The following is a 25,388-nucleotide window of genomic DNA, read 5'->3' on the forward strand; positions in this document are numbered from 1 at the left end:
CCACAAGGATCAGTATTAAGTGTCACGCTTTTTGCCATCAAAGTGAATTCCATCACAGAACAACTTCCTCCAACTGTAAACTGTGCCCTCTATGTTGATGACTTTAGCATATTTTGTCAGTCATGCAACATGAGGGTTATTGAAAGACAACTGCAGAAAGCTATTGATCGCCTCAACTCCTGGGCTCTTGCTAATGGCTTCAGGTTCTCGCCGGAGAAGACCGTTTGTGTACACTTTTGTCGTAAGCGCAATCTTCATCCTGAACCTGAATTAAAGCTCGGACAAAATGTAATTCCAATAGCAGCGGACACAAAATTCTTGGGACTCGTATTCGATAAAAAGCTGACCTTTCTGCATCACATCCGTCAACTCCGCACAAAGTGCACAAGAGGGCTAAATATTCTGCGCTCTCTTTCCTCAACATCTTGGGGTGCGGATCGATGCACCCTACTACGCATCTATCGTGCACTTGTACGATCCAGACTGGATTACGGGTCCCTGGTATACAATTCGGCCAGAGACAGTGTACTTCGTTGGCTCGATCCTGTCCATCATCTGGCTCTCCGTACCGCTATTGGAGCATATCGCACATCTCCTGTCCAGAGCTTATACGTCGAAGCAAACGAACCGCCATTATTGCTTCGACGTAAGCAGTTGTCTCTAAACTACGCTCTAAAACTGAAATCCCTGCCAGACCACCCTACGTGGCTAACCGTTTTTGAGCCACGATGGGAAAATTTGTACAACACCCGTAAGACTGCCAATCGTCCTTTTGGTATTCGTGTCCAAGAGCTACTCAAAGAACTTAATATAAAGGTAGACAGGGTTGCCCAAACACCAAAGCAACCCCTTCCACCCTGGCATGCTCATGTCCCGGCATGTGACTTGTCCCTTAGAAATTGGGGAAAGTCGGACACTCCATCGTCTGTCTACCTGCCGCTTTTTTCAGCACACCGAGCTGAACATTCTGACTTCGCGCCAGTCTACACAGACGGCTCGAAGGCGGAATCATATGTGGGATCTGCTGCTGTCTTTAGAGACAGCACTACATCGGAGCAGATTCCCTCTGAATGCAGCATATTTACTGCAGAGCTGCACGCTATAAAGTTAGCCTTGGATCACATTAGTGAATGCCAATACCATCGGTTCATTTTATATTCCGACTCTCTCAGTGCGTTACAGGCTTTAATATCTGTGAGATATAATGATCATCCAGTTCTGTCTAGCATTCAGCAGAAGATTCGCGTTCTCCATGAACGTGAATATGATATCCGCTTCTGCTGGATTCCCAGCCACATTGGGATTAGGGGAAATGATTTGGCTGACGCCGCAGCCAAATCAGCAATTCCCAATAATAACCACTGCCTGTTAGTCCCCTATACAGACTACAGGCAAATAATACACCAAAAGATACATTCCCAATGGCAGGATTCGTGGAATAGACAGACTGCGAATAAATTATATCATATAAAACCTGTAATTGAACCGTGGCAGTCTAGTCTGCGCGGGAATCGTAAGGAGGAAGTTGTTCTTGCCCGGACCCGCATAGGACACAGTCATTTAACTCATTCGTTTTTGCTGAGGGCTGATGACCCTCCTATGTGTGTGTCCTGTGGCACAATCTTAACAATCAGACACATTTTAGTTGATTGTACCAGTTTTAGAAATGCTCGTTTTTACCGCTTTTAACCATCTGACTGAGCCGTATACACTCAGTCAGATTTTATCCGACAATGACCATGTGTCTGCTATTTTTAATTTCCTAAAATCAGTAAACCTTTTTAATCATATTTAAAAATCTTATTATTTTAAGATTTTCCATTGTTACTTATTTACTGATATTTGTCTGTTACAGTTTGTACTTGTTTTTATAACCTGACGTAGTGACCTAATTCAGTAGGTCACTGAAACTTTTTTACTTTTTATGACAAGGTTTTGGCGCATTATAGCCATAGTTGCTGATGCGCCAATAAAACTCAACCAACAAACAAACAAACAATCCTCTTGCTCAGAATAATCACCTGAGAGGCATAAATTCAGATTGAAGAAAGACAGATGTAGGATAGATGTGCGGAAATTTGCCTTTAGCCAGTGGGTAGTTGGTTGGTGGAACAGACTTCCATCCCTTTTCGTGGAAGTTCATAGCCTAAATAAATTTAAGGCTGAGCTAGACAGGTATTTCGAACAAATGGAGGGGTAAAGTGGAAGTGGGGTTTTTTTTTTTTTTTGGCTGATGAGCTTTCTTTCTTGCATCATATGCCTTTACTAATGCTAATTCTAATGTTAATGCTAATGATCCTGCAATGCTTCTTTAACCTGTGATTCCATTATTTTCCCCGGAACACAAGTTAAACTAACAGGTCGGTAATTACTTGTGTCACCTTTTGAACCTCCTTTGTGAATTGATGATACATTTGCACACCTCCAGTCCATGGGGACTTTCCCTGAGTCCAAGGAAGCTCTCAAAATTAATTATATAAAGGAAGTAAGCTAAGGGTTTGCTTACTTCCTTTGCTGCCTCCTTTAATATAACTGGATAGATCCCGTCCACCTCATGTGCTTTCCTTATGTTTAACTTCAACAATTTCTCCTCCACTTTGCTCTCAGTTATTACAAAATCACTTAGCTCCCTGTTAGCATTTGATAAACTTCTGGCACTACCCTCATTGAACAACTCCTCATGTGTGAATGTAGATGCAAAATACTCATTCAGTTTATTAGCTACCTGAGCATTATCATCAATAGTCAACCCATCTATGTTCAGTTGTCCAATCTGATTAATTCCTTTCCTTTCCTTGTGGAGTTTACATAAGTAAAGAACTCCTTGCTGTTTTTCTTTGCATCCTTTGGCAAAGAATTTTCATAATCTGCCTTCGCCTGCCTAACCTCCTTTGTGACTTGATTACAGACTAGTTTATACCTGCCATAGGCTTCTGTATCACCTGATACTTTATATGCATCCCATACAATTCTTCTTCCCTGCCACTAGCCTCATTAATTCCTCTGACATCCATCTAGGCCTAAACCTTGAACAGTATTTCTTAGTTGGAAAATGAAAAGCCTAGTAGCCTCCAAAATTAAGTCCCTGAAGGCTTCCCATTTAGAATTCACTGTTGGTAAGATCGTCAGTTGATCCCACTGTACAGAATTTAAATACCATATGAGACCTAATTAGTCACCTTTACGAAAGCAAAAGCCCTTCCCTTTAGCCTTGATGGTTATATCTTTAAATAATTCCCACATCAATACATTGTGATCACTGTCTCCCAGTAGTTCCTTTATCTGCAGATTCTTAATGCATGAAGAATCAATACTGATAATCATATCAAGAGTATTACTCCCTCTGGTTGCCTCTCGAACATGTTACTGTAGAAAGCAGTCATCCAATAAATCCATGAAAGTCTTGCTAGTGGGCGAGTGATCAACCCACAAATTCCAGTCAATATCTGGAAAATTAAAATCTCCCATTATAAGACATTCTGATTTACTGGCCCACTCTATTTCTCTGCACAATTGCTCATTATACTCATCAGATTCATTAGGCTTACTCTCATTTTTCCCTTTCCCAATGCTTATTACACACCAAACAGACTGAACAGTACATTTTCCACCAACATCAATTGGATGCACTTCCTTAGATTTTATGTGTTTCTTATCTAACAGCATAACCGCTCCTCCCATCGTATCCTGTCTATTCCTCCTATACACTTGTACTCCCCAAATTCCAACTCTGCACTGCCTATTTCTGTGTGACACCACGTCTCTGGAATCCCAACAATATCTGCCTTTGATGTTTTGACCAGCACCTCAAATTCATCAACTGTACTCCTAGCATTGGCGTACATGCAAGTATACATGCACCTGTTCCTGCTCCTAGCCACCCTAGCAGAGCCCATGTATTTACTTGTTCCACTATGATTCCCAATTCACAAAAGGGGATTGAAGGGTGACATGAGTAATTACAGACCAGTTAGTTTAACTTCTGTTCCGGGTAAAATAATGGAGTCACTGGTTAAAGATGCATTGCAGGGTCATCTAGACAAGGCTGCAGCAATAATTCGAACACAGCATGGGTTTGTTAAGGGAAAGTCTTGTCTGACAAATTTGATAGGATATTATGATGTGGTTACAAAGGAACTGGATACAAAAAATAATTTTGATATCATGGATTTGGATTTCAGGAAAGCTTTTGATACTGTTGCGCATGGAAGACTATTATACAAATTGGTGCAGAATGGTATTAAGGGTAAGTTGCTACAATGGATAAAAGGATGGTTAAGTGTGAGAAGCCGACCGGGCTAGCCGGGTGGGTAAAGTGCCTGCCTAGCAACCCAAAGGTCGCGGGTTCGAATCCCGCCTCGGGCTTGGATCAAAGTACTGCAAAAAACCTTGGGAGGTGCACTATGGCCACAGAAGCCGATGCGCCAACAACTACCAAAAAAAAAAAAAAAAAAAAAGTGTGAGAAGACAGAGGGTGGTAATCAATGGGTGCTGCTCTTCGTGGACTAATGTTATTAGTGGAGTCCCACAGGGTTCAGTGTTAGGTCCACTGTTGTTTTGTATATTTATCAATGATATTGATGAAGGTATATCAGGCTTAATGTTGAAGTTTGCAGATGATACAAAGGTTGGCAGGGTTGTTAATGACAGTAATGGCAGTGTGCTACTGCAACAGGATCTAGATAATTTGGGCAGATGGGCTAAGAAGTGGCAACTGAAGTTTAACCTTGACAAATGCAAAGTACTGCATATGGGTAGAAGTAACCCCAGAGAAACGTACCACACAAAATTTTGGATGGATAGCATTCAGGAAATATAGTCACATACTGAAGAGCAATATCCCAGTTTGTCTGAAACATAAAATAATGAACCAATGTATACTCCCCACCATGGCTTATGGAAGTGAAACTTGGGCACTCACCAAAAGAATGGAAGAGAAGCTGAGAACTACACAGCGAAGAATGGAACGAATTATATTGGGAATCAGACTGTTAGATAAGAAGAGAAACACATGGATTAGGCAGCAAACTCAAGTAAAGGACATTCTTATCAAAACTAAAGAACTAAAATGGTCTTGGGCAGAACACATAGTTCGGAGACATGATGACAGATGGACTAAGAAAATAAGAGAATGGTACCCAAGAGGAGCTAGAAGAAAACCTGGAAGACAAAGGCGGAGATGGATAGTTAAAATTCATGAGTTTGTGGGTAGTAAAGGGATGGCCTGTGCTGAAAACAGAAGGAACTGGAAAGTTGCTGGAGAGGCCTTCATCCTGCAGTGGATTGAAAATGGCTGATGATGATGATGACTGGGCCTTATACATCCAGTCAGATTTTATCAGACTATGGCCACATGTCAGATGTTTTTAAATATCTACAAATTATTAATTTTTACAAATATATATATATATTTTTAGTCTGGGTATACCATAATTTATTCTATTTTTATGTTTTTGTATATATATATATATATATATATATATATATATATATATATATATATATCATGACATTGTAATCTTTTCAAAAGATTACCAAAAATCCTTTTTATCTTGTTTATGGGATGGCTGTGGAACACTGTAGCCTAAGTTTGTTTTGGTCCAGAAAAACAGAACCCAACGAACGAACCTTGGAGTCAGCTTTATGACATGGTAATTTTCAGGGTGACATTAAAATTGCTGAAACACCATATCAGAATTCTTCTCTCTAGGATCTTTGCTTGCACAGCATTGTATATCTCAGTTTGTGAAATTTTACTTCATGATGACAATAGTGGTGGTCTTTTGGCATATTCTTGTCCATCTCCTTTAAACTTCACATTCGTTTTGGCTTATCTCTTGGTCCCTTTGCTTTTGTTTTAACAGCTTCTTAGCTGTTAAAATGAAAGTATCTTTATCGTCAGGACATACTAATCAAAGAAGGAAAAATTTAACTATAAATACATGATTGTTTTATGTTAAAAATGAATGTACACATTTTTGAGACACACATTAACTAATTAATATATGCAATATGTACATATGCTTTTACATGTACTTGCAGGTCACAAGGCCAGGTGACGCTTCTAAATCCCTACCATTCTGTTTTATATACGTGGGATGATCCTTCAATAGAACGAACACTAATATGGAATTTATATAACAGAAAGAAACCTGGATTTCCATCTCAGATTGGAAAAGTAATTCTTCAGTACTTATTTTCTATGTATACTGATGATTTAATTTAATATATATTTAAGTTGCATTTGGAAAATTTTCAGAGATTATAGCCATCTCTAACTCCAGACCACTCTTGTCTCTCTCTCTCTCTCTCTCTCTCTCTCTCTCTCTCTCTCTCTCTCCCCCCTCCCTCCCCCTCCCCAACTCATAGACTTGGTATCCAGCACAAAAGAATCACCAGTTAATGTGATTTTGCACATTTAGTCTACATTTAAGAATCCAGAAAATAATCTATATGTACAATTATTTCCAAACTTTTAAAATTAATCTAAATTTACACACAAAAACCTGATTAACTTAATAGTAATGGTATGTGCTTTAGAGGCCCACCTGAAGACTGTCTGTTGCACATTAATTGACATTTTGAGATTAGCAAATCTTCTTCTCTCAAGGTTCCGAAATATGCACAACATTTTACTTTATATACACAATACGTGTTCATTTGGATTTTCCAAATTTGAATGGTTTTATGAACTATAAAATGGAAATAACTAATAATTGAATGTTAACACATTACTTTATAGTGTATTTGTCTAATTAATAAAAACTTATATTTGAAAATACCAAATGCAAAAAACACATTTTTCTATTTAAAATTTTCATTAAAAACTAATAATTACATTTAATATGTATTTCGGATCATTAGGAAAAAGGTCAGGCATTGATATACTACAAACAGAATAAAAAAATAAAAAAAAACTTTTCTTCAGAAGTTAAAAACAAACAGGTGGGATTGTCAAGTCCTGAGCTGCCATGATGTGTGTTCGTGTTAGTTACTACAGCCGAGTTAAGAAGCTCCTTTAAGTAAAAGTGTACTGTACTGTACTGCACTGCTTCGTGGTTTAATAGTAACAGTAGTGTGGAATAATTTCATAAACTAACTAAAATTTACATATAAATTATTGTAGATCTCTATGGCTTCCTCATCAGTGGCAATAATACAAACCAGAGGAAGCATAGTACTAGTATTTGTAAAAGCAAGAAGTGGCAAGGAAGCCACGTTTTTGCTGTGTCCACCAATAAAATAAATAAAAAAAATCAATCAAAACAACAGGTATTTGTAACAGTGTATATTGTATTGTGTATATTAGTAGATTATGAAGCACCATGAAGTATTCCCTAATTTATATGAATCACCAGACAAATATATATATATATTTACTTTTTTTTACTATGTATAATGTTACATTAGCATAAAAATGACTCAAAAAAGAAAAAATAAATATATATTTTTTAAAGATTTTGCTCATATACACAAACAATACTTATAAATAAATTTATTACTCGGCACAAAATCCGAAGTAACTCGTGGAGCATTGTTTAAGAAACATTGGTCTATATAACTTATTTCGTGCATATCACAACCTCCCACTTTTAAACTATTAAGCTGTCCCTTAAATTTCATCAGATGGATGAAATTTAAGGTACAGCCATCCAACCAGAAAAGCAGTTTATTCTTGTTGTCAATAACATGCTGCATTTGGATGTCATTTATGAAAAGAGTTTGTTTCAAGGTAGTAGTAATAAAGGCAAATGATGCAAGAAAACAAGGTTATATAGCATCAACCAAAAAAAACCTACACAGTTCACCTATCCCTTCACCAATCTCGTTGCCCTCTGAATTCTGTTCAGCTGGTCTACATCCTTCTTAAAATGAGACTTCCAGACCTGTGGCCAAACCATGTCCTTATACAAATGGATAATCAACTCCTTATCTCTGATAGCAGAGTTTCTGTATATCACAAACAAAACTGCATGAGCCATCCTGGCAGCATGTCTGCACTGCTCAGAGAATTTCATGTCTGACTACGCTAATATTCCAGGTATTTTTCATTCACCACTGCCCTGAGTGTAGTACCACACAGTTGATACGTTATCTGGGGTTACTGCTAACCATATGCAGTACCTTGAAGTTTAACAATTGTCATTGTTAAACTTCAACTGTAATTTCTCAGCCCATCAACCCAATTTTCATAGATCTTGTTGCAGTAGCTTACCCTGATGACTGTCGTTAACCATTCTGCCAAATTATGTAACATCAGCAAACTTACACATTAAGCCTGCTATACCTTCATCAGTATCACTGATAAATATCAAAAACAAAAATGGGTCCAGCAATGAATCCTGGGAAACTCTACTAATAACATAAGTCCACAAAGAGAAATGCCCATTGATAACCACTCTGTGTTTTCTTCCACTTAACCATTGCTTTGTCCATAGCAGTAAATTGCCCTTAATGCCACAATGCTCCAGGTTGTACAGCAGTCTTTTATGCATAGTAGTATCAAAAGCTTTCCTGAAATCCAAGTATATGATGTCAAAATTATTTTTTGCATCCATTTCCTTGGCCATTGCATCATAGAATCTATCAGATTGGTTAGACAAGACAGCCCTGCAATAAATCCATGTTGTGATTGCAGTATAATTACACGCCTGTCTTCAATTATTTCTTTAACCAATAATTCGGCTATTTTTCCTCAATCAGACATTAAGCTAACAGGTCTGTAATTATGCCTGTTAATTTCCTTTTATGAATTAGGGATACATTTCCACATCTTCAGTCCATAAGGACTTCCCCTGAACCCATGGATGCTCTAATAATTATGGCTAAGGGTTTGCTTACTTCCTTTGCTGCCTCCTTTAATATAACTGGATAGATCCCATCCGCCTTAAGTGCCTTTCTTATTTTTAACTTCAACAATTTCTCCTCTACTTTCCTTTCAGTTATCACAAAGTTATTTAGCTCTTTTTTAGAGTTTGATAATCTTCTGACATCCCCTCCCCTAAAGAATTCCTCATGTGGGAACATAGATGCAAAATACCTATTCAATTTGTCTGCAATTTGAGCAGAGTCATCAACAGTCAGCCCATAGAAATCGACTGGCCCAATGTTATTTAATTCCTTCCTTCTGCTGTAGATATAAGCATTAAAGTGTTTGCTGGTTTTCTTTGCATTCTATGCCAAAGACTTCTCATAATCTGCCTTAGCTTGCATAACTTCCTTTGTGACTTGATTACAGTATCTACTATAGGCTTCTGTATCACCTGATAATTTATATTCAAAACATGTATTTTTCTTCTCTGCCACATGTCTCAATAGTTCATCTAACAATCATTTAGGTCTAACCCTTGAACAGTATTTCTTTGTTGGTTTGAAAAGCTTAGTAGCTCCTTTGATTACTTGCCTGAATACTTCCCATTTAGAATTTGCTGTTTTTAACATCATCAGTCAGTCTCCCTGCACAGAATTTAAAAGCTGTCTGAGTCCACTGTAGTCATCCTTGTGAAAGTAAAAGCCTTTCCCTTTACCCCCTAGTTTGTCTTTAATTAAATTCACATTAATACACTGTGATTATTGCCACCCAGTGGGTCTTTTACCTGCAGATTCTTAATGCATGAAGAATCAATGTTGATTACCAGACAAGAGTATTGCTTCCTGTGTTTTGCCTCTCAAAGATCTGCTGTAGGAAACAGTCATCCAATAAATCTAAAAAGTCTTGTTTATGTGCGAGTGACCAAGCCACAAGTTCCAGTCAATATTTGGAAAGTTAAAATCCCCCATTAGCAGACATTCTGATTTATTGGTTTGCTGTATTTCTCTGTACAGTTGTTCATTGTACTCATGCTAGTCATTAGCCCTATAACACACTCCTACTCTCAATTTTGTTTTCACAGTGCTTATATCACATCAAACTGACCCAATATTGCACTGGCCATCCATGTCAACTGGATGCACTGCCTTAGATTTTATGTGTTTCATAACTGACAGCATAATCCTCTCCCCCTTTTTTATCTTGATTATCCTTTCTGTACACCTCCATACAGGGCCTCATTTTCAGTCTAAATATTTTCTAAAGTAGTGATAAAAATTTCTAATAATAATAATAAACCAAGAAAACATGTAACATAAAAGCATAATTAAACTTAACTTGTTAAGTGTTAAATTTTTTTTTTCTTATACCATTTTATTGTAAAATAATTAAGTTAAAAGTTTCCATTAAAATTGTTTTATTGTTACTTTATTTTTAAAGCCAAAAAACAAAACATTTTTGGCCTCTTATTTTACATTTTTATCAAGGAATTATTTTTCACAAAATAAATATAAAAACCTATGTAGTATTTGTATTTATATGTATGTGCAATATATTTTAAAGGGGCCTCAAATTTAAATATGGCTGGGGAAGAGGCTTCAAATTTGAATATGGCTGAGGCCTATTTTATCCTTAATCTTGACCCTGGCCCCATCCCCTTTAGGTATTGTATTTTACTGGTGTTGTGCTTATTATGAACTTTTACATAAACACGTACAAAGAACTCCTGGAAACCTAGGAACTTTACTACTTAACAGATTTTCAGTTCTGGAAGCTCCTTGATGATCTCCTTGTCAACAAGAATTAATTAATAGACTTCCTGCGGATATTATGATTACAATATTAGTAAAGCTTTACATAGTGATACTTTTACTGATGTCGTGTTACTTGTGAACTTTCACTTCTTATGGAAATCATAAGTGCCAACTTTTTTATAAACTTTCAACCTTGGAAGCCACAAGAAGTCAATGATATTCAGAACTTTGTCAGCAGGGACAAATTGGTGATTATCCCATTGTATAAGGCTATGATTAGGTCACACCTTAAGTACTGCATACACATCTGGAAGCCCTACTTTAAGAAAGATATGGATGGCTTGGAACAGATGCTATCAGGCAGAAAGTAATTGATTTTTTGAATAAACTATCATTTGGTGTTGTGGCAGTGAGTGATTTTTTTTGCACTAATGAAATCAAGAGTAGGAGACCGGCAGAATTTCTTAACAAGTACAGGTCACTATTGAAAAAAAGCCGTGAAATAGGGTTGAATTTAAAAGTGTCTGCAATTCTGCCCCGACACGATAGAAGGGAGTATATGATGAGAGCCTTGTCGATTAATTCGGCCCTGGAAAGATTGTGCAAGGTTCAAGGGGTAGAATTTTTTTCAGCCTGGACTGTACTTGTTAACAGGAGAGATTGCTTCTACAGGGATGGGATACACTTAAATAGAAAGGGTGCAAGAATATTTGCTGATGCTATCGAGGCAGTGTTAGGTGGGTTGGAAAACTGATAGCTTGGGGGGATACAAGGACTAATTGTTTAACAGTAGCCGTAGGCAGAGGTGAAGGTGATTCTTGCACAACTTCTATTAGAATAAGTAGCGACCTGGAGTGAGGGGTGTTTGGGGTTTCAGGGACGGATGGCAGTCATCCTGAAATAGATGAGTATATGGGATGTGTTTGAGTAACTAGGAATAGAAATAGGAGCATGTATGCTTGCATCTATACCAATGCTAGAAGTATAGTAAATAAATTTGATGAATTTGAAGTGTTGGTCAAGACATCAAAGGCAGATATTGTTGGGATAGCAGAGACGTGGTGTCACACAGATATAAGGAATGCAGAACTGGAATTTGGGGAGTACAATGTTTACAGAAAGCATAGACAGGATAAAAAGCCAGGAGGTGTTATGCTGTTAATTAAGAAAAACATAAAATCAAAAGAAGTGCACCCAGTTGATATAGATGAACATTGCACTGTTGAGTCAGTTTGGTGTGACACTGCGAAAGCAAAAATAAGAGTAGGAGTGTGTTATAGGCCTAATGACTCGAATGAGTACAATGAACAATTATACAGAGAAATAGAGTGGGCCAGTAAATCAGAATGTCTTATAATTGGAGATTTTAACTTCCCAGATATTGACTGGAACTTTTGGGTTGGTCACTCACACACTAGTCAGATTTTGTGGATTTATTGGATGATTGTTTTCTGCAGCAGCATGTTCGAGAGGCAACTAGAGAGAGTAATACTCTTGACCTGGTTATCAGCAGTAATCATTCGTGTATTAAGAATTTGCAGATAAACAAACCACTAGGCAGCAGTGATCACAGTGTACTGATGTGGGATTTACTTAAAGATATAATTACCATCAGGGGTAAAGGAAAGGGTTTTTGCTTCCGTAAAGGTGAGTACAGTGGTCTCAGAAAGTTTTTAAATTCCGTACAGTGGGATAAACTGACAATGTTACCAACAGTAAATTCTAAGTGGGAAGCATTGAAGGAATTAATCGTGGATGCTACTAAGTTTCATACCTATTAAGAAATATTGGTCAAGATTTAGGCCTAAATGGTTATCTAATGAACTAATGAGACTCGTAACAGAGAAGAAAAATGCATGGGATGCATATAAATTTTCAAGCAACTCAGAAGCCTATGACAGATATCAGCTAGTCTGTAATCAGGTCACAAAGGAGGTTAGGCAGGCGAAGGCAGATTATGAGAAATCCTTGGAAAAAGATGCAAAGAAAAACAGCAAAGGATTTCTTTACTTATATAAACTCTAAAAGGAAGAGGATGAATCTGATTCGTCCACTTGACATCGATGGTCCGATTGTTGATGATCCTGCTCAGATAGCAAACAAACTGAATGAGTATTTTGCATCTACATTCACACATGAGGAATTACTAAGGTTTGAAAATGGCAGAAGGTTATCAAATTGTAGCAGGATACTTAATGATTTTGTAATAACTGAGAGCAAAGTGGAGGAGAAATTGTCGAAGTTAAACATAAGAAAAGCACCTGGGGTGGATGGGATCTATCCAGTTATATTAAAGGAGGTGGCAAAGCAACTAAGCAAACCCTAAGCCATAATTATGAGAGCATCCTTGGACTCAGTGGAGGTTCCCACGGACTGGAGATGTGCAAATGTATCCCCAATTCACAAACGGGGATTGAAGGGTGACACTAGTAATTACAGACCAGTTAGTTTAACTTCTGTTCCGGGTAAAATAATGGAGTCACTGGTTAAAGATGCATTGCAGGATCATCTAGACAAGGCTGCAGCAATAATTCAGACACAGCATGGGTTTGTTAAGGGAAAGTCTTGTCTGATGAATTTGATAAGATATTATGATGTGGTTACAAAGGAACTGGATGCAAAAAATAATTTTGATATCATATATTTGGATTTCAGGAAAGATTTTGACACTGTTGTGCATGAAAGACTATTGTACAAATTGGAGCAGAATGGTATTAAGGTTAAGTTGCTACAATGGATAAAAGGATGGTTAAGTGGGAGAAGACAGAGGGTGGTAATCAATGGGTACTACTCTTCATGGACTAATGTTATTAGTGGAGTCCCTCAGGGTTCAGTATTGGGTCCATTATTGTTTTGTGAATTTATAAATGATAATGATTATGATATATCAAGCTTAATGTCCAAGTTTGCAGACGATACGAAGGTTGGCAGGGTTTTCAAGGACACTACTGACACTATGCTGCTGCAACAGGATCTGGAAAGGTTGAGCAGATGGGCTGAGTGGTGGCAAATGAAGTTTAACATTGACAAATGTAAAGTACAACATATGGGAAACAGCAACCCCAAAGCAACTATCAACTGTGTGGTACTACAATGACAGTGGTAGAGAATGAAAAGGACCTGGGGGTAATTGTGCAGGCAGATATGAAGTTCTCTGAGCAGTGCAGATGGGCTGCAAGAGTAGCTCATGGTGTCTTGTCAATGGTAAACAGGAATTTTTCTAGCAGGGATAAGGAGGTGATTATTCCCTTTTATAAGGCAATGGCCAGGCCACACCTTGAGTACTGTATACAGGTCTGGAGGCCTCATTTCATGAAGGATGTAGAGCTGCTGGAACAAGTACAGAGAAGGGCAACAAGATTAGTGAATGGAACAAAGGGGTACTCTTATGAAGAAAGGTTGAATTTGTAGTTTTGCAAATTACAGTGTCTGGAGACTAGGCACCAGCAAGGTGATCTGATAGAGGTGTATAAAGCCTTTAATGGTTTGAGCATGCTCAATGCTGATGGGATTCTTCCTCTTGCTCAGAATAATCACCTGAGAGGGCATAAATTCAAATTGAGGAAAGAGAGATGTAGGATAGACGTGCGGAAATTTGCCTTTAGCCAGCGAGTAGTTGGTTGGTGGAACAGACTTCCATCCCTTGTCGTGGAAGTTGATAGCCTAAATAAATTTAAGTCTCAGCTGGACAGGTATTTCGTACGAAAGGAGGGGTGAAGTGTAAGTGGATTTGTTTTTTTTTTTTTTTTTGCTGATGCTGCATAAGCTCACTTTCTTGCATCATATGCCTCTACTAATGCTAAACAAACCCATGCTGTGTCTGCGCTATAACTGCAGTTTTATCTAGATGATCCTGCAGTGCTTCTTTAACCAGTGGCTCCATTATTTTCCATGGAAAAGAAGGTAAACTAACAGGTCTGTAATAACCCATGTCACCCTTTGATCCCCCTTTTTGAATCGGGGATACATTTGCAGAGCTCCAGTCCACGGGGACCTCTCCTGAATCTAGAGATGTTCTCATAATAATGGCTAAGAGTTTGATTATTTACTTTGCTGCCTCCTTTAATGTAACTGGATATATCCCATCCACCCCAGGTGCCTTCCTTATGTTTAACTTCAACAATTTATTCTCCACTTTTCTCTCAGTTATTACAAAATGATTTAGCTCCCGCTTAGAGTTTGATAATCTTCTTGAATTGCCCTCCCTAAACACATCCCCATGTGTGAATGTAGATGCAAAATACTCATCCTGTTTATCAGCTACGTGAGCAGGATCATCAACAGTCAAGCCATCCATATCATGTGGCTTATTCTGATTCATTCCCTTCCTTCTAGAGTTTACTTAAATAAAGAAGTTTTTGCTGTCCCTCTTTGTATCCTTTGCCAACGATTTCTCATAATCTGCCTTCATCTTCCTAACCTCTTTTATGATTTGATTACAGACTAGTTTATATCTTCCATAGGCTTCTGTGTCGCCTGATAATTTATATGCATCCCATGCATTTTTCTTCTCTGCCACGAGTCTCATTAGTTCATCTTATATCCATTTAGGCCTAAACCTTGAACAGTATATCTTAGTTGGAACAAAAAGCCTAGTAGCCAAGATTATTTCCTTGAATGCTTCCCATTTAGAATCTGCTGTTGGTAACATCATCAGTTGGTCCCACTGTACAGAATTTAAAAACTGTCTGACACAATTGTAGTTACCATTACGAAAAACAATCCTTTCCTTTCCTATACCCTTGATGGTAGTTACATCTTTAAGTAAACCCCACATCAGTACAATGTGATTTCTGCCGCCTAATGGTTCCTTTATCTGCAGATTCTTAATGCACGAATGGTCCCTGCTGATAATAATCAGATCCAAAGGATTTGTTGCCTGTCGAACATGCTGCTGTAGAAACAATCTTCCAGTTAATCCATAACAGTCTTGTAGTGTGGAAGTGACCAACCCAGAAATTTACTTGTTAAGTAAGTCCTCAGATCCAGGATGTTTGTTATTCAATTATAAAATACCAATTAAGTAGTATGAAACTTAAAGTGGTAGAGATTATACAGTCCAACATGAAGTTTGTTCTCTGAGCTGTATAGATTGGTTGCAGAACAGCTAATGGTGCTCTGTCAATGATATTCAGAACTTTGTCAGCAGGGACAAATTGGTGATTATCCCATTGTATAAGGCTATGATTAGGTCACACCTTAAGTACTGCATACACATCTGGAAGCCCTACTTTAAGAAAGATATGGATGGCTTGGAACAGATGCTATCAGGCAGAAAGTAATTGATTTTTTGAATAAACTATCATTTGGTGTTGTGGCAGTGAGTGATTTTTTTTGCACTAATGAAATCAAGAGTAGGAGACCGGCAGAATTTCTTAACAAGTACAGGTCACTATTGAAAAAAAGCCGTGAAATAGGGTTGAATTTAAAAGTGTCTGCAATTCTGCCCCGACACGATAGGAGGGAGTATATGATGAGAGCCTTGTCGATTAATTCGGCCCTGGAAAGATTGTGCAAGGTTCAAGGGGTAGAATTTTTTTCAGCCTGGACTGTACTTGTTAACAGGAGAGATTGCTTCTACAGGGATGGGATACACTTAAATAGAAAGGGTGCAAGAATATTTGCTGATGCTATCGAGGCAGTGTTAGGTGGGTTGGAAAACTGATAGCTTGGGGGGATACAAGGACTAATAGTTTAACAGTAGCCGTAGGCAGAGGTGAAGGTGATTCTTCCACTGCTTCTTTGGAATGAGCAGAAGCCTGAAAAACAAAATGCAGGATATTTCAGAGACTGCCAGTGGTCATTGCAGTACAAGTAAACACATGGGTTGTGTTAGGGTAGCTAACAATAGAAATAGGTGCATGTATACTTGCGTGTACACCAATGCTAGGAGTTTAGTATATAAATTTGATGAATTTGAGGTATTGCTCAAAACATCAAAGGCAGATATTGTTGGGATATCAGAGACGTGGTGTCACACAGATATAAGGAATGCAGAACTGGAATTTGGGGAGTACAACGTCTACAGAAATGATAGACTGGATAGGAAGGGAGGAGGGGTTATGCTATTAGTTAAGAAATACATAAAATCCAAGGAAGTGAAGCCAGTGGACATTGCTGGACAGTGCAGTGTCGAGTCAATTTGGTGTGACATAAGCATTGGGAGAACAAAATTGAGAGTAGGAGTGTGCTATAGGCCTAATGACTCTGATGAGTATAATAAGAAACTGTACAGGGAAATAGAGTTGGCCAGTAAATCAGAGAGTCTTATAATGGGAGATTTTAATTTCCCAGATATTGACTGGAATTTGGGGGCTGGTCACTCACACACTAGCAAGGCTTTTGTGGATTTATTGGATGATTGTTTTCTACATCAGCATGTTCGGAAGACAACTAGAGGGAGGAATACTCTTGATTTGATTATCAGCAGTGATTCTTCATGCATTAAGAATCTGCAGATAAATGAACCACTAGGTGGCAGTGATCACAGTGTGCTGAAGCGGGATTTACTCAAAGAGGTAACTACCATTGGGGGTAAAGGGAAGGGTTATTGCTTTTGTAAAGGTGACTACGATGGACTGAGACAGTATTTAAATTCTATACAGTGGGACCAACTGATGATGTTACCAGCAGCATATGCAAAATGGGAAGCATTCAAAGAACTTATCTTGGAAGCTACTAGGCTTTACATACCAACTAAGAAATATTGTTCAAGGTTTAGGCCTAAATGGATGTCAGATATGAACTGATGAGGCATATGGCAGAGAAGAAATATGCATGGGATACATACAAATTAACACGACACAGAAGCCTATAATAGATACAAGTTGATCTGTAACCAAGTTACAAAGGAGGTTAGGCAGGCGAAGGCAGATTACGAGAAATCTTTGGCAAGAGATGCAAAGAAAAACAGCAAAGAGTTCTTTACTTATGTAAACTCTAGAAGGAAGGGGATGAATCAGATTGGACCACTTGATATCGATGGGTCAACTGTTGATGATCCTGCTCAGGTAGCTAACAAACAAAATGAATATTTTGCATCGACATTCACACATGAGGAGTTATTTAGCGAGCGGGAAGCCAGAGGTGTATTCAACTCTAGCAGTAAGCTAGAGAATCTTGTAATAACTGAGTGTAAAGTGGAGGAGAAATTGTTGAAGATAAACACAAGAAAGGCACCCGGGGTGGATGTGATCTATCCAGTTATATTAAAGGAGGCAGCAGAGGAAGTAAGCAAACCCTTAGCCATAATTATGAGAGCTTCCTTGGACTCAACGGAGATCCCCACAGACTGGAGGTCTGCAAATGTATCACCAATTCATAAAGGTGGTTCAAAGGCTGACACAAGTAATTATAGACCTGTGAGTTTAACTTCTGTTCCGGGAAAATTAATGGAGGCACTAGTTAAAGAATCACTGTAGGATCATTTAGACAAGACTTCAGTTATAGCTCGGACACAGCATGGTTTTGTTAAGGGGAAGTCTTGCCTGACCAATTTGATTGGATACTATGATGCAGTCACAAAGGAACTGGATGCACGGAATAACTTTGATATTATATACTTGGATCTTAGAAAGGCTTTTGATACTGTTGCACATGGAAGACTGCTGCACAAATTGGAGCAGTGTGACATTGGAGGCAAACTGCTGCTGTGGATAAAGGGGTGGCTGAGGAGGAGAAGACAGAGAGTGGTAATCAATGGACACTGCTCGTCATGGACTAATGTTATTAGTGGAGTCCCTGAGGGCTCAGTGTTGGGTCCATTATTGTTTTCTGTATTCATAAATGATATTGATGATGGTATATCAAGCTTAATGTCGAAGTTTGCAGAGGATACAAAGGTAGGCAGAGTTGTCAAGGACACTGCTGACACTATGCTGCTGCAACAGGATCTGGAAAGGTTGAGCAGATGGGCTGAGAGGTGGCAAATGAAGTTTAGCATTGACAAATGTAAAGTACTACATATGGGAAACAGCAACCCCAGAGAAACGTATCAACTCTGTGGTACTACACTGACAGTGGTAGAGAATGAAAGGGACCTGGGGGTGGTTGTGCAAGCAGATATGAAGTTCTCTGAGCAGTGCAGACGGGCTGCAAGAGTAGCTCATGGTGTATTGTCAATGATATATAGGAATTTTTCTAGCAGGGATAAGGAGGTGATTATTCCCTTGTATAAGGTAATGGTCAGGCCACACCTAGAGTACTGTATACAGGTCTGGAGGCCTCGTTTCAAGAAGGATGTAGAGCTGCTGGAATTAGTACAGAGAAGGGCAACAAGATTAGTAAATGGAACAAAGGGGTGCTCTTATGAAGAAAGGCATAAGTTTTGCAAATTACAGTGTCTGGAGACCAGGCACCAGCGAGGTGATCTGATAGAGGTGTATAAAGCCTTGAATGGTTTGAGCATGCTCAGTGCTGATGGGAGTCTTCCTCTCGCTCAGAATAATCACCTGAGAGGGCATAAATTGAAATTAACGAAAGACAGCTGTAGGATAGACGTGCGGAAATTTGCCTTTAGCCAGCGGGTGGTTGGTTGGTGGAACAGACTTCCATCCCTTGTCGTGGAAGTTGATAGCCTAAATAAGTTTAAGGCTCAGCTGGACAGGTATTTTGATCGAACAGAGAGGTGAAGTGGAAGTGGTTTCTTTTTTTTTTTTTGTTTTGGCTGATGCTGCATAAGCTTGCTTTCTTGCATCAAATGCCTCTACTAATGCTAATGCTAATGTTTCGATATATTTAAGGAAAAGTTAGGATGGAGAGATGATGTAGCGGGTTTTTTTTTTTTTTTGTTGATGCCATATAAGCTTATTTCATTGCATCATTTTCTAGTACTATTACTACTACTAATAATAATAATAACTTTTAGGTTATGACTAAATATATTACCACTCTTATACCACGTAAAATTAATAATATAGTTTATTAAACTATTCGTCTAAACTACTATACATACTGTAACGTTTCAAATATGTTGCCGATACCTATCATCAGACTGTACTGTTGACAGACTCTTCTTGTCAATGCTCTCAGAAACCTGATGTGCATACCTGGGAGTATCGGCAAAAGGAGTCTGTCAGCAGCATGGTCTGATGATGGGTATTGGTAAGATACCTGAAACGTTACCTTATGTATAGTAGTTTAGGCAAATAGCTTAATAAACTATATTATTAATTTCACATGGCATATTTAGTAACTGCAGTTAGTTTGTATCTTGTAACATTCTTCCCTAACTATATCAGAACTTTTAGGTGTTATTCCAGAACATTTAATTTCTGTGCATCCTCAGTATAGCTTATTTATCCTTCCAATCAGCTGATTGCAGGAAACATAATATCCAATGCTTCTACTGCAATATACAGTACATGGATTGCCTGTGTAATATTTATGAAAATAAGAAATAATAACTTCATTCTTTTTGTTTTCATAAATATTTAATTGACATATTTCAGATTCAGCAGTGGTAAATTTTAATTGTCAGTGCTTAACCCAACCAAGATGTTGCAAATGTTCCAAATGATGATGCAATCTAGGCAAACAGTTAGCATCTTGTATATCTTGTTTCATTACCTTGTCTTATTTTTTTCCTATTTCATTAATTTCATTATGGACCTTATCATCATTTTTATGCAATACGTTAAACAGAAAATTAAGTTTACGCTGTGTGTGTGTGTGTGTGTGTGTGTGTGTGTGTGTGTGTGTGTGTGTGTGTGTGTGTGTGTGTGTGTGTGTGTGTGTGTGTGTGTGTGTGTGTGTGTGTGTGTGTGTGTGCGCGAACTGAAATTTATATCAGAGAGAGAGATTTAATATATTTTATTGGCATATTTGTTTTTCCCTTAAATCAGCTAATTTTTTAGGATATCAGCCTTCTTCTCAACTGCAGTTTTGCTAAATACAGTACCTATCAGCAAGGAACTCTATATTGTTGGTGAGAAACACATATATACCAAATGGCCCAAAAGGTACCTATCAAGTTTAAGCTTTATTTCTCCATAATTATTGAGAATACAAAGTTTATTCAAACAGTATGTAAACCAACTGCTCAAGTGATTGATATGACAAAGTGTTTGATGTTGTGTCCCTCCACTTCAGTGATTTTCCTTGGCTTTATTAAAAAAAAATTTATGACATTTTCATCATCATCATCAGCCATTTTCAATCCACTGCAGGATGAAGGAATCTCCAGCAACTTTCCAGTTCCTTCTGTTTTGAGCACTGGCAATCCATTTACTACCCAAAAACTCATGAATTTCATCTATCCATCTCCGCCTTTGTCTTCCAGGTTTTCTTCTAGCTCCTCTTGGCTACCATTCTGTTATTTTCTAAGTCCATCTGTCATCATGTCTTCGAGCTATGTGTCCTGCCAAAGACTATTTTAGTTCTTTAGTTTTGATAAGAATGTCCTTTACTTGAGTTTGCAGCCTAATCCATGTGTTTCTCTTCTTATCTAACAGTCTGATTCCCAATATAACTCGTTCCATTCTTCGCTGTGTAGTTCTCAGCTTCTTTTCCATTCTTTTGGTGAGTGCCCAAGTTTCACTTCCATAAGTCATGATGGGGAGTATACATTGGTTCATTATTTTACATTTCAGACAAACTGGGATATTGCTCTTCAGTATGTGACTGTATTTCCTGAATGCTATCCATCCCAAATTTATTCTTCTCTTGACTTCCAGCCATTTATCATTATTACAGCTAATAACTTGTCCCAGATAAGCATATGACTCCACCTTTTCAATTACTGCTCCTTCAATCATTATTTCCCTTTCTGTGGTATACTTGTTCATCATTACTTTTGTTTAGCCGTATTCATCTTTAGTCCAAAATTCTTACTAACTGTGCATAACTGAATAAGATTTTCCTCTAATTCTTTGAGATCATGGCTTATGACCACAATGTCATCTGCAAATCGTAAATGGTTTAGGTACTCCCTGTTCACATTGACTCCTTTCTGCAACCAGTCTAATCTTCTGAAAGCTTCCTCAAGGGCAGCAGTAAACAGCTTCGGAGATATTGTGTCTCCTTGTCGAACTCCTTTCTCGATTTTAAATTTTCTACTATCTTTGTCTAGTCTAATAAATGAGGTAACATTCTCATATATTTTCTTCAAAATCATAATTCCTTGTCTTTCCAGTGCCTGAAACATTGCCTTATGCTGTATGGAGTCATAATCCACAAATGCCAGGCATAATGGTGTTTTATATTCATTTTCTTTCTCCATTAGCTGTGATATTACGTGAAGGTGATCCATAGTTGAGAATCTTGTCCTAAAGCCAGCTTGCTCTTTCGGTTGATTTTCATCAAGTATTCTTTCTAATCTGTTAGTAATGACCCTTGTGAACAACTTGTAGATATGGGATAACAAGCTAATTGGTCTATAATTTCCAATTTCTGATTTATCTCCTTTGTTATGTAGCAAAACTATGATTGCATTATTCCACTGCTTAGGCTTCACACCTTTTCTAATGAGCTTTGTGAAGAGCCATGCCAGTTTTTGTGTTATTAGCATTAGCATTAGCATTAGTAGAGGCATTTGATGCAAGAAAGCAAGCTTATGCAGCATCAGCCAAAAAAAAAAAAAAAAAAGTAACATAAATAAATAAAAATAACCACTTCCACTTCACCCCTCTGTTCGTTCGAAATACCTGTCCAGCTGAGCCTTAAACTTATTTAGGCTATCAACTTCCACGACAAGGGATGGAAGTCTGTTCCACCCACCAACCACCCGCTGGCTAAAGGCAAATTTCCGCACATCTATCCTACATCTGTCTTTCCTCAATTTGAATTTATGCCCTCTCAGGTGATTTTTCTGAGCTAGAGAAAGAATCCCATCAGCATTGAGCATGCTCAAACCATTCAAGGCTTTGTACACCTCTATCAGATCACCCCGCTGGTGCCTAGTTTCCAGACACTGTAATTTGCAAAACTTAAGCCTTTCTTCGTAAGAGAACCCCTTTGTCCCATTCACCAATCTAGTTGCCCTTCTCTGTACTCGTTCCAGCAGCTCTACATCCTTCCTGAAATGAGGCCTCCAGGCCTGTATACAGTACTCTAGGTGTGGCCTGACCATTGCCTTATACAAGGGAATAATCACCTCCTTATCCCTGCTAGAAAAATTCCTATATATCATTGACAATACACCATGAGCTACTCTTGCAGCTCGTCTGCACTGCTCAGAGAACTTCATATCTGCCTACACCACCACCCCCAGGTCCCTTTCATTCTCTACCACTGTCAGTGTAGTACCACAGAGTTGATACGTTGCTCTGGGGTTGCTGTTTCCCATATGTAGTACTTTACATTTGTCAATGTTAAACTTCATTTGCCACCTCTCAGCCCATCTGCTCAACCTTTCCAAATCCTGTTGCAGCAGCATAGTGTCAGTAGTGTCCTTGACAACCCTGCCAACCTTCGTATCGTCTGCAAACTTGGACATTAAGCCTGATATACCATCATCAATATCATTTATAAATACAGAAAACAATAAAGGCCCCAATACTGAACCCTGAGGGACTCCACTAATAACATTAGTCCACGATGAGCAGTGTCCATTGATTACCACTCTCTGTCTTCTCCCCCTCAACCACCCCTTTATCCATAGCAGCAACTTGCCTCCAATGCCACACTGCTCCAATTTGTGCAGCAGTCTTCCATGTGCAACAGTATCAAAAGCCTTTCTAAGATCCAAGTATATAATATCAAAGTTATTCCCTGCATCCAGTTCTTTTGTGACTGCATCATAGTATCCAATCAAATTGGTCAGGCAAGACTTCCCCTTAACAAAACCATGCTGTGTCCTAGCTATAACTGAAGTCTTGTCTAGATGATCCTGCAGTGCTTCTTTCACCAGTGCCTCCATTAATTTTCCGGGAACAGAAGTTAAACTCACAGGTCTATAATTACTTGTGTCAGCCTTTGATCCCCCTTTGTGAATTGGGGTCACATTTGCACATCTCCAGTCAATGGGTACCTCCCCTGAGTCCAAGGAAGCTCTCATAATTATGGCTAAGGGTTTGCTTACCTCCTTTGCTGCCTCCTTTAATATAACTGGATAGATCCCATCCACCCCAGGTGCCTTTCTTGTGTTTATCTTCAACAATTTCTCCTCCACTTTGCTCTCAGTTATTACAAGATTCTCTAGCTTACTGCTAGAGTTGAATACACCTCTGGCATTCCCCTCGCTGAATAACTCCTCATGTGTGAATGTCGATGCAAAATATTCATTTAGTTTGTTAGCTACCCGAGCAGGGTCATCAACAGTTGACCCATCGATCTCAAGTGGACCAATCTGATTCATCCCCTTCCTTCTAGAGTTTACATAAGTAAAGAACTCTTTGCTGTTTTTCTTCGCATCCCTTGCCAAGGATCTCTCGTAATCTGCCTTCGCCTGCCTAACCTCCTTTGCTCTTCCAATTTTAACAACTCTACAGTAACTTCATCTTCCCCTGGGGCTTTCGGATTCTTCATTTTCTTCAATGCATATTCTACCTCATCAGGAAGAATAGGCGCCTCCGTAGCCAGGTGGGAAGGAGCAGCTGTGCGTAGCATACGCTTCTTGATTAAACCGGGGTTCGAGCCCGTCACCTCCAAATACGGAGGATGCGGAAAGGTCAATGAATGACCACCGCATATCCAGGGGCAATATGGCCTTAGTTGCTAATGCTCCTAACAAACAAACAACAAACAACAACAGGAAGAATATCGGGTATGTCGTATGTGTTGCTAATTTGCAATCCATCTTCCCCACTGCTGGCATCATTCCCTCACTCCTTGTATAATTCTCTTTAGTAGGCTTCTGCTATTTGAATTATGCCTTCTCTGCTGTTTATAAGTACACCATCGCTATTTTTCAGTTTCAGTATCATTTTTCTTTCTGTATTACTGCTCATAGCTGCTGATTTAAATCCTTTGTTTTCCCTTAATGCTTGTTCTACTTTTCTTGTGTTAAATCTTCTTATGTCCTCTCTGAGTCTCTTTCTAATGACTTTGCATAACTCAGTATACTCAATTTTCTCCTTGTCAGTGTTTATCTTGCTCTTCATTTTTGCGCCTTCGGTTCATCATAACAAGTGTTTCTTGACTGATTTTTTTCTTCTTTGGATTTCTTTTTCCTTATAGGTTTCTTGGGCTTTATCACTTTCAGAAAGTTGTATTCCTCGTTGATATCTTGGTCCTGAGCAGTCTGCAGAAGCTCAAACTTGTTCTTAAGTTCCAGTACACACTGCTTTTTCTCCTCTTCTGTTATCTCAAAGACCTTTGTATTATTTACTCGAGTCAGTGTTTTCCTTTCCTTTCCTACATCTTAGATAGTATGAATCAGAGCTGTAATACTCAGTATGTTCTACGTTGATAATGATGTACTACGTTGATAATGATCCACGTACTATATTGAGGTAAACTCCTCTTATTAATTTACTAATTTCCTACATCTATATCAAGTGTACATCTTACCATTCTGTGATCACTTCCAACATTTACCTTATTCAGGACGGTAACATCATTCACAATATATCTTCTGTTAGTGAGGACGAAGTCGATTTGATTAGTTGTTAATGAAATCGACTCTTCCATGTCCACTTTCTGTTCACTCTTTTCTTGAAAAAAGTGTTCATTACTGACAATCCTTGAGATTCTGCAAATTCCACAAGTCTTTCACCTCTTTCATTTCTTTCACCAATTCCAACATTTTCTGTAGTTCCCCTTTCTGCGCTGTCTTTTTCCAGCCTTAGCATTGAAGTCCCCCATAATAATAGTGTAGTGGGTTTTCTGCTCATCTAGAAGACTCTCAATTTCGGTGTACATTTCTTGAACCTCTTCATCATCATGAC

The 25,388-nt window shown here is 38.5% G+C and overlaps 1 protein-coding gene across 1 annotated transcript in view; it reads left to right on the forward strand.

Moving 5' to 3' along the window:
* The window catches only part of LOC150088255 (intermembrane lipid transfer protein VPS13A-like), a 3,009,916-nt gene that overhangs the window by 2,296,447 nt on the left and 688,081 nt on the right, over positions 1-25,388 (forward strand). Inside the window, exon 62 of the mRNA XM_090370087.1 lies at positions 6,043-6,178. Within this exon, the coding sequence (XP_090226213.1) occupies positions 6,043-6,178 (136 nt within the window). The remainder of the gene's footprint in view (positions 1-6,042; positions 6,179-25,388) is intronic.

The sequence above is a fragment of the Mastigoproctus giganteus genome, chromosome 3 (assembly GCF_048544385.1).
Source record: "Mastigoproctus giganteus isolate SK-2022 chromosome 3, ASM4854438v1, whole genome shotgun sequence".
Taxonomy (NCBI): Eukaryota; Metazoa; Arthropoda; class Arachnida; order Uropygi; family Thelyphonidae; genus Mastigoproctus; species Mastigoproctus giganteus.